At 36.4% G+C, this 11560-nt stretch overlaps 1 protein-coding gene across 1 annotated transcript; it reads right to left on the bottom strand.

The window, feature by feature from the left end:
- Positions 1-2539: 2539 nt before the first annotated feature.
- On the bottom strand, positions 2540-10169 carry LOC121740331 (trans-Golgi network integral membrane protein 2-like). The gene is made up of 4 exons (XM_042132999.1): positions 9094-10169; positions 8366-8527; positions 4217-4347; positions 2540-3292 (listed from the first exon to the last, which is right to left on the bottom strand). The coding sequence occupies exons 1-4, from the start codon at positions 9998-10000 to the stop codon at positions 3158-3160; spliced, it is 1335 nt and encodes a 444-aa protein (XP_041988933.1). The 5' UTR covers positions 10001-10169; the 3' UTR covers positions 2540-3157.
- Positions 10170-11560: the final 1391 nt, after the last annotated feature.

The raw sequence follows: 11560 nt of genomic DNA, 5'->3' as shown, positions 1-11560 counted from the left end.
AACCCGTACGCTGCCGATACAGTGGACGTAATGTGAAATTTTTTTCTGTTTGATGCGAGACGTCCGTTGCATATATACCGACCTATGGACGCTTACCTTTACGTGGTACGTCACAACTGCAAGCGTGATAAACTGTCGACGGCTGCCGTCGAGTGCCACCGACACGTGCCGTCGACTGCCGCCGACACGTGCCGTCGCCTGCCGTTGACTGCCGCCGACGCGTGCCGCCGACACGTGCCATTTGTCTGTAAGCGCTCTTAACCAAAGAGGAGATATTTGAGATCAAAGTGGCCTGTACAACAAAACGCCAATTTCATAATATGTAAGGATTATAATATTAATCATTACAAAAAAAAACTACAATCAATTTTTACACTGTATTTTAAATCTACCCGCTAACACTGGAAATTAACGGTAAAAAGCTACAGAATGTGCGACAGAGATCTATAAATATAAAATTTAGACAGTTTGAAATTTGAATAAATAAAATAAGGACAAATATGAAAATTCTAATTCACAAACATTTAAAGTTATAGTGATTTTATTACTATTGCACTCGTAAGTAAGACAGAAATCTGCGATTAAAACAACGTATATTTTAATTATTCTAGTCCACTGTACCACGAATACATAAAAGTATTACAATATTTACATAGGTACCATCAAATAAATTGATTCATTGGCAGACCTAAGTCATTTTGTCGGGTTAACGTGATCAGGCTTTCAATTAGTCCATCTACTCTACCTATGAATCAATTTTTCTGATACATTGAATGTAAATTTTACCATAGCCAGATATTTAATATAGAATACTTTTCTAGTCTTCTGTTTACATTATTATAATAATCATAAATTCCATAAGAGAAGTACGAGTAAAGTTCTCAATAAACGAATATCAAATAAACAGTCGATATAATTAATTAAATATCTAACATTGTACTTCCGTAATTTTAAAACTTATCAATTTTATAGGATATTCTAAATACTTATTGTATAGGACCCAAGCTGCGAAACTAAACTAGATATTACTAACGGAAAAGATGCGAAATAAAATTCAGACACTGGATTATGAAAACAGATTAGGGGGAATAGCTAGCAGAGCCATCTGGAAAATACGTTGTACAGTTACAGTTTCCATAAATTGCCGCACGACAGAGCATAGATGGCGCTAGTATCGAAAAATATAATACTAATTGAATAATTTCTATGCTAAATATTGTTCGTGAAATTATTTATATACAGTTCGACAAGGCTTTATATGAATGTGGCGAGAAAAGGAACTAAACGCTTCTATCATACAAAAACGTCATCTTTGACATTTTTGACATGTGTTTGACAGTTCTCCTTTACCAGCAGCGCTCCCGTCAATGTCGAGCTCTGCTCTACGTTCATTTAAAGCCTTGCCGAGCTGTAATTGAAAATATTATGTATTGTTTAGTTAAAAAATAATATGTCGTCAATATTTTTGTAATAATTGAAAAACCAGCTTACGAGAACAGTACAATGTTATGCTTTAGAAAGCTTGTAGGTTTTCTCACTTTTCTACAATTTGTTTTTCTATTTACTTAATCCAATGTCTATGATTTTTGTACTATATATTTTTAATGTTTCATTTCTATAATTTTTTTACATGGAAATAAGTACCAATCATAACGTTAAATTCCGTAGTCCGTACACCTGCATCATCGAAACAACTTTTTATTTTCATTACATTCTAGATATAAATCTAGGAATAAGAAACGTGTATAAAAGTTGTGTATACGCTTAATAATGCTAAGTACTCACATACGGTATTACTAGATAGTTTTACTCCCAATCGAGTATAAATTATCGTGTGGACCGCAAAACTCACAGCTCGAAGGCTCGCATCGAGCCGGTTCGATGGAATTAAATCTAATTTCCTTCGAACTAACTAGACGCGAGCCGTCGAGCTATTATAGTCAAGCATGTGAGTTTTGCGGTCCACACGATATTTTTTAATCGATTTGGAGTAAAACTATCGAGTAATGCTGAATGTGTGGACGAAAGCTCAAGCCGTAGTTTTTGCTCTACGTGATTGCTCGATCGAGTAAAACCGTATATGAGTACTTAGCATAAAATTAAAAACTAACAACCTCGATATAAATAACTTTTTAGACTGCGAACATAAAAATATGTTTGTTGCTCTGACACCCACTATGTTTGACTGAAATTTTGTTGGCTAACATCTAAGTATTACAGAGACGGCAAAATTTTGACATTGATAGGACTTAAAGGACCGGACAATCAGTTTATATGTAGGTACGTAGACTTGTCTTAAATGAGTAAGAGTAAAATAACAGTCAACAATATCTCGCACTATAATTATTTTAATTTTGAATATTTTGCCGCGATTGAAAATTACATTATGAACATGCTTTTAAGCCTCGATTTAGTTTTTAATTTATGAATTTAATAATAGCCTCACGTCTTAAATGTCACTCCATATTTTGTAATCAAAAAATATTATATTGATTTAGCATTATAAATCAATGATAATATTTTATGCTAATTAGGTAATTGCATAAAATTAAGTCATTTGTTAATAGCTCATCATTTCAATATGTTTTTTTTTTTAGTAAATTACAAAAATGTGTAAGATTTTAAGATATTTCAAACTAGTCGATTCTATAGATCAAACAGATAACTTAACCTCTCGTCTCGTCGTGATTTATTTAGGATTTAGGAAAGACGGAAATTACTCAATTTTGTATGTCAACGTCCAGTTCTAGTGTATTCGTGGAAACACGATTTAAAGTGCACACATTTTAATAGTAAGTACATTACAGTACATTCTTAACAGTGTACTAAAATTTTTATAATAGTGCGTAGTAGATTTTATATAGTACAGGTTTGGTGTCGTCTGATAAGTGCAGGACGCGGCATTCTCGTCCGATTGTTTAAGTCTCAAAACAGTTTCGTAGTAGGCAGAAGAGATCACGTTTATACGTTCGACGTTATGTCATGTCGGCCGGCGGCAGGCGGCGTTACTCAAATAACTCAGCATTATGAAACATTTCGAAAGTGGTCCTCGCGCCTAACTCGCGTAGATTCACCAGTTCTTTTGAAGTCGAGGTACTCTTTACTGTGTTGTTAATATTCTGCGGTTTATAGGGGAGTGTCAGAGCCTGTAACCTAATTAATATATGATCTTGCTGGGCGGCGCGGCACTACTGCTGCTCATGGCCTGCTCCAGCGTGTCCAGTCTGCGGTAGGCGTGGCCGCGGCTGTTGCGTCGCCGCCCCTGGCGACCCTCCACTATTAAACCTAATATCTGAAAGTGGTAATTGATGATTAGTTTCATATTCTTTGGCCTGAAGAAGTAAAGTTAGTTCTGTAGCGTTTGGGAAACGCGAGCTGAAAACGCGTGCAGAAAACGCGCACGTCCGAATGCGCCTCGGTGTTCCTGCCTAAAGCGGAAAAGCAGGAACACCGTTGGGGTTTTAGTGGGTATGCCCAGGCGCGGCCTTCAACCTCAGTTTCGACCTCAGCCCTCTTCAGACTGCCGGGGATGCGTAAACGCATTTCCCCAACGGGAAAAAAGGCGGAAATACACTGCAGCGAAGCGACGAGTTAAGGCCAAATATTTCTTGAAAGAAATTGCATGAGCTAAGCTGCACTCAGGTTTCCCATCAAACATAATAAAAAGTGAAAAAATAATTGAAACGAGTATTCTTACGTTATGGAGCAAAATAATCATTACTTCTGCTTTTAGCACAAAATATTATCAGTTCACGTTCTCACAGAAAACCGGCGTGAAACAGCGCTTGCGCTGTTTCGCCGAGTGAGTGAGTTTACCGGAGGCCCAATCCCCTACCCTATTCCCTTTCCTACCCTCCCCTATTCCCTTCCCGTCCCTTCCCTACCCTCCCCTATTACCCTATTCCCTCTAAAAAGGCCGGCAACGCACATGCAGCTCTTCTGATGCTGCGAGTGTCCACGGGCAACGGAAGTTGCTTTCCATCAGGTGACCCGTTTGCTCGTTTGCCCCCTTATATCATAAAAAAAAAAGTTGGCGTGACAAATCGTACAGTTTATGTACGGTACGACGGTACGACTGTTTTAGTAATAATATAATATAATAATTATGTTCTCTCAGTCTTCATTAAATTACTAATTAAGTATTCACTAAATGTCTCTGAGTAAGTTATTGCTAATTACTACCACTTTACAGGATGAATTAGCTCAATTCACTTACCACTTTAGTAAATTTGTTCTTATTATGATACAGAATGTACAGCAACACAACCACTATTATGGCAGTCATGAAGAAGGGGAAGAAATGGTCATCATCCTCCGTGAATGTCTCTTGCATGTTGGGGAATATTTCTGAAGAAAAAAAAAAGAGTGTACTTAATGTAAATGTACCTACCTACATCATTTGGTCAGATTAAGTCAATTCAATACGAGCCATGAACCGTCAGCTGATTTTGACATAAAGCGACCAAATTACGCAGGTCCGCAATCTGCCTAGGTATCAACTTCTCTGATAGTACCATCGGGAAATTGATTCCTAGGCAGTTGACAGACCAACGTCATTTTTGGTGGGGTCATATCAATTCAATCTTATTTGTGATCTGTCGGCTGGGTAAGAGCCCGTTCACACGGCGCGTTGCGTCAGCGTTGTGTCGACGCAGCGCTGCCGTTTGACGCATAGCCGGCCACACGGGCGCTGCGTCATCGCAGCGTTATTAGTTATTACGAAGCAGTCTTGACGTAAACACCCCCTCCCGCTTCGTCTCGGGGGCTGCTGTCCGTCATGTGTGCGTTGCGCGCTGCTGTCACGACGCAGCGCGCCGTGTGAACACCTTGGTTATTTGTATATATGTAAAACAACGCAACGGCAGCGCTGCGTCCACGCAATGCTGACGCAATGCGCCGTGTGGACAGGCTCTAAGAGTTTGATGTAATACCACCAAACTACGTAGGTGCCCCATCTACCTAGGAATCAACTTTTCTGATAGTACATAAACATTTTATTAACACAGAACGTCATTTTATTGTAATCATTAAATGGTTTTGCGTTTTATTTATAAATGCAAAATACTACGACACTCGCAACTTATATGCCCCGAAATTCATTTTTCTAAAAACTATCCCATATTCTTTACCGCCTCATATAGTATTTGGATTATATCAAATTCCATCATAATTTTGTTGTGCCAAAAGATAATAGACATACTTACGAATAATATAACAGACATAATTTGTTGCCTATAACAAGTCCCTTGCGCAGTAATTTGTACTAGAGATCGCCCAATGGTCGAAATTCGACCTTAGTTTGAACGACATTAGGACCACTACCTATATTTTGTAAAAAAATATTGTCTTTATCTTTTTTTTTTCAACTTTTGTCTCTGGGACTCGGCTGATCTCAGACTGGCCGTGTAAGCATTGTCTAATAGTATCTCAGATTCAATAAAAAAAACTATAATCCTTTTTCAATTTGTCATCTTGTTAACAGACTTCAACAATAAATAAAAGAGTATAATTCGTATGAATAGGCTTGTCACTCAAAAATATGTCATTTTTCCTAGTGTGTGTGTTGTAGTGTGTGTAATGTTTTATTTGTTAAAAAAATTTATGATAAAAACATAATTTCAAAATAATATTAGCTCGATGCACTCCTTCACCTTATAAACTATAACTGTGCGAAATTTCATTCACCGACGTTTCCCCATTTTTCGTCAAAAGGGATACAAAGTTTTTGGCTCACGTATTAATATATAGATTGCATTCATAATACTTTTTTCTGCTTTTGATTAAGGCGCTGTGGTTGTTGCAACTACGTAAAATGGGTTTTTTAAAACACGTTTTTAGTAAAGGAAATGTCATTATTTAAGTACTTATAAAATAAGTACCTTTTAAAATTAAGAAAATTTCCTAAACGCAAAGGTATATCAGCAGTACACAATTTGAAAAATTCTGCTCGATAGAAAAAAATCTCAAAGATGACTGTTATAGTGCTGTTTTTCATAATTAAATCATTTATGGCTAAATTACACACTTCCTAGAAAAAACAAAAAATGTAGTATATATGTGTCGTAACCTAACGTAAACGATTTGATATATTTGATTTGTGTTTATACTAAACACAAAAGGTTTTTACTCCTATTTTCTATTATCAAGGCACGCGGCGAGCGCGTAACAGCCACAGCTGTACAAGGCGCGCTGATATGAATGTTATTTTAACGTCCTTAACGTCGATATTCGTACTGACAAACATCGAACTGCTTATTTTAGGGACTACTGGGCCTTAAAAACCACATGCACTTATGACAAAAAAAACATGATTTACTTAGTTATTGTTATTCAGTATGATTGACCTTGTTTTTCTCTGAGAATTTACATAAAACACTTGTTTAAACACTTCATCTTTGGAGCAATCAACGCACTATTTTCATTTTGAGCCTACTTTAGTCACTGCGTTTATAATAATATTATTAATCGTTATTACAAATTATAATAAAGGTTTTTAATGTTCGGAGGTCGAGGTCTTCACTGTTGTGACACCAGTGACCTTATGAATCACAAAATATGTGCTTCGTGAGTTGTTCAATGCCTGCAAGGTTTAAAATAGCCCATCGGCAACTATAAAGGCAGCTGTTTAATTTAGCACCTAAGTTACGAATATTGCGCGGGATTCCGGATTCGTGTAATCTTTTCCAGGATAAAACTATCGAATATTCCCGGAAACATCCTGGAACTCAAAAAGTCTCTATAATAGATTTTATCATAATATTCGTTTGAATGATTGACCATGAAACAGATGAAACACCTTTTGTGTATCTAATTTAACTTTACACTAACTATTGGATATTGACCACCAATATTTTAAGCACATACATTTTTGTATTAAAACTTTGTCGTTTGTAATTGACGAAACTTTACTAGTCTCTGCAAACACTATATAACGGCAACGGCAAAATATGCCGTTATTTTGACCTCAGCACGTCAGTATGACGAATGATTCGCGTTTCTCAATTTTTTGCAATGTTACGTCACAAGTGTAGGCAAATGTTAGCAGAACAAATCATAGAGGTAAATTATTTACCAGTGTAATGCCAGTCAAATAGTATTATATTATGCAATCTGCAGAGCTATGCTAAATTCTTTAGTTTAAGGGGGATATTAGATTATCATATATTATATTGGATCCTATATATGATCATAGAAATGATCATATATAAATGATAATGTAATACCCCCCTAAGTGAGACTCGGGACTAAACGCGACTTATTCTAGTAGTAATGCTAGTAGTAATATTAAGTACTTTTTTCCTCGACGTCTATACCTACATGTAATTTTATACTATTTCTTCAAAAATATTTGCTTTGTAAATAATAAACTGGTATAAATTGAACACGATAAAAAACATGATATCATTTTGGTTTTGTGATAACAGAACCTATTAAAAGGTTTTAATGTTTAGTTACAACAAAATTACTTTATCTTGTAAATAGTTTGATACTACATCCATGGATATTTATCTTTGGAGTTATGATATTATTTTACGTAAATCATTAAACATGTTTTTTAAATTAGAAGATAAAATACAGTAAGTAAAATACAGTGTAAAAAATTTGATATCAACTACAGTAATAGTTAATTATTCTGTAACCTGTAGGCCTACTACAAAACTGTTTTGAGACTCAAACAATCGGACGAGAATGCCGCGTCCTGCTCTAACAAGGTCATTTCACGTTTGGTTAGAGTAGGACGCAACATTCTCGTACGATTGTTTGAGTCTCAAAACCGTTTTGTGGTACGGGCCCTGTTTTTAGGGTTCCGTAGTCAACAAGGAACCCTTATAGTTTTCGGTCTGTCCGTCCGTCCGTCTGTCTGTCCGCGGATTTGCTCAGAGACTATAGGACCTACAAAGCTGTAATTTGGCATGAATGCACAAATTAATGATGCCGACAAAATGGTACATGAAATCTTAAAAAAATATTTTTTTATGGTACCTTCCCTACAGCACATCAAGTGGGGATGATTTTTCGCATAGTAGAAATGCGAAAGTATAGACAAACTGTGGACATAAACTTAAGGTGCCGTTCCGATCTTTACCATGGCCAATCGCGACCAACAAAAATTAAATTAAAATGCCACTTTATGACAGACTTTTAATAGTATATGTCATAGAAAAGGATATTATTTGAATTTTTAGGACTATAGTCTGTCATAAAGTGGCATTTTAATTGAATTTTTGTGAACGAAAAAAGATCGGAATGCTACCTTAAGTTTATCTCGCATTTCTACTGGTGGCCGTGCTAGGGCTACAGATAAGCATACATTATAATTTATAATATAATAAAATAGAAGTAAATTATTTTATACTTTGATTACCTCTTTGACCAATATCTCCATTGAATGAAGTGATTGCTTCAATTCTTTTCTCAGAAATCTTGGGCTTCTCTAATTCAATTTTAGGATCTGAATTGAAACTTTGGTCGTCTCCATCGGGATCATTAGCACCAAGACCTTCAGAGAGACCATCATCATCTCTCTCTGAAATATTATACATAATTGAATTAGTATAGGTTTAAACTAGTTATAAATCTAGATCCACTTTGGGCCTGATTACACCTAGTGGCAAGACAGTACCCTCGGCCAAGTCGTCCATATTAAACATATCAAGTACTTGGCCGAGAGTGTACTGTCTAGCTTCTATACTCAGTAGGTGTAATCAGTGCTTTGAAGTTAATTGCATGAATACTAAGATTTTCACCAGCCAGCGACTATGTGCTACTATTCCCTTAATAGTAAAAATAATCATTTACATAACTTGTAACACTAGAATGTTGAAATATTTTTTTGACCTTTATGAAGTTAATTATAGCACAGTAAAATTTCATTGCAACACTATTAAAAAATGACATACAGTTCCATTGTAAACATCTCATGGAAAAGGAAACATGTATATATATACATTTCTCTAAAAAAATAACCACTCTTGCAAACAACTAAACATTTACAAAATAATTCAAAGCTGCATTAACTTTAAATCTTCGTAGGCACTAATACTCGGCTCTACAATTTGTACATTAAAAATGTAACATAAAATAAATACCTACCATCATCTTCTGGATCTTCATCCATATCAAAGCTTTGTGGTTTCAGTTGTGAGTTATCAATATTTTCTTTTTCCGCGCCTTGAGGCTTTTCAATAATGTCTTTTGGAGTTTCCTTTTCCTCCTCCTTTACTTTTAGCGGAGGCTCCTCTTGTTCAGGCTTTGGGACATTCTTGTTTGATGTCATATCCGGCAGTGGGATGGCTAGAGGACTGTCAGACTTCTGCGACACATTTAACACTGGAACAGAGCTCGATTCCAATGGAATGTTAACTGGTGGCTTGAGATTATCGCTGGTTTCTTCAGGAGATACTTTGGGACTATTGTTCACAGTGGAAGTGGTTATGGATGTGTTGCTGGGCTTAATCTCCACTTGGATATCATTCATTTTTGACTCCATGTTGGCAACTGGTTGATTCAGTACACTCATACCCCAGTTGTAGTACTTACAGTAGTAGTTGGAGTCGTCACTGACGATGTCGTCGACGACGGCACACGCGCCAAGGCACTTCTCCTGATTTTTGAATATCATATTAGCCACCTTCGCATATTCGGGGTACTCCGGAATATTACCAAAAGTCCAAGTTTGAGCCACACCACACAAAGTCTTTCGTTCTTGAATCTCGTTTATTTTGTTATTCGTATCGTCGTCAAAACCAAGTTTACTCGCACATAACTGTCTATTTATATCGTAGTACATCAAACACATTATTTCTTTCTTGCTATGCAACTTCATTGAATCATTGCAGTAGCTCAGGTTTTCCAAAAGCTTTTTGGAAACAAAACTATTTTCGCACTGACTCGAAAGCTGCTGTAGCGAGGATGCCACAGAAACCGCATTATTTTGCACGGGAAGACCTAGACTAGAATAAGCGGTGAACAATAACAACACTGTAAGGTAACGAAACATTTTCGAGCGGTTTCAAATAAGTAAGAGAAGAGAAAAGTTTTACACGCTTTGAATATAAAATAGATATTTTATAAAAGTGCACTCGTGTTTATACAAACAATAAAATACGGGATCAATCATCAAAGCTACTACATCACAGATTACTAGTATATATTTGTACTACATTGCAGTTTGCTTTGCAGTCACCACTCACCACAGGATTTCCGAGTGTCAAAGTCAATTGTCAAATTACTGTCAACGTCATGTACGTCTACTGACAGACTTTTTTTTAATTATCGCGATTCAGCTAAATAAATCATTGCTAGTCTCGCCAATAAAAAGCGGGAAAGCAAAATTCTCGTAAAGAAACCCTGCATCCACTTCAAATTCTTTCATCCGAAACGAAGCCTTTATTTCGAAGGTACCGTAAGTACAACTACTTCGTCGCATGAGTACTAGATTGTCCAATTGACCATTGACCAAATTTTTCACTAGGGAGGTTTTCATGTTTATTTTTGTGATGCATGGCGTAATAGACCGGGAGATTGTGACACAAAATTCTAGGTCATTTGTATCAGGCTGGCGGTTCTACAGGGATCTAATTTTGTAAAGGCACTAAGGAAAATGATAGTCATAGCGCTCGCACTGGCGGCCCAAACGCGTGGGCGTTAATCGAACGCGTCGGATAAATAAAGAGTATCGAACGATTTGTTCTACATAAAAATGCTTGTATTTTCAGATAGTCGAAAAAAAATAAGTAGGCGGTAGCATAATGCCATAGGTACTTCTCAGGTGTGGCTTACAGCCAGCCATACCGACGCGAATACAATAATTTAAATAAAAAAATGGACTATTTGTACCAGGCTAATTTTTGCATAGCTAATCATCGTCGAGTATCGATTCAATAAAATCACCTTGCCATACTTTTCCGACAGGTCCCAATGGCCGCCATACCACTGCAAAGGTGTGAATTTTTTTCTTCCACCAAACGATTTGTATCATCCTGAAACTTTTTTTAACCGTAATTCCCTGTATGATCATAAATTATAGAAGTCTGATAATGCCATACTTGTGGGAGGTGGCGAATGTGAACAATATTTTTTCAAAATCCTAAGATTCATGACTAATTATTAGTAGACACCATAAAGTTAATATACCTAGCGGAATAGAGAAACAAAGGCCTGAGCAAGAGAGATGTCACTATCAGTAACACTGCGTGGTAAAAAGAGACAGCAGCACTCTTTTTTTACGTCCAGTCGGCACGTGCCGCACGTTGACAATTTAATCTCATAGAAATCATGTTCAATCATGGTTGTGTAAGTGTATACGTACACATATTTTTCACACAGATGAAAACCAATTTCGGTTACGTTTGACACCTCGAGATTGTTGCTCTATTCCGCTAGGTATATTAACTTTATGGTAGACACCAATATCAAAGAGAATGTCATATACTACGTAACAACCAATATGAACAGCTAATAGTTGACATAGAACATTACATTACATTTTACATTTTTTTCTATTATTAGGCACGGACGTAAAAAAAATATAATATTTTTTTTACGTCCGTGTTATTAG

This window comes from Aricia agestis, chromosome 3 (genome assembly GCF_905147365.1).
Source record: "Aricia agestis chromosome 3, ilAriAges1.1, whole genome shotgun sequence".
NCBI classification, from domain to species: Eukaryota; Metazoa; Arthropoda; class Insecta; order Lepidoptera; family Lycaenidae; genus Aricia; species Aricia agestis.
The sequence above is the reverse complement of the archived record's forward strand: the minus strand, read 5'-3'. Positions and strand labels throughout refer to the sequence as shown.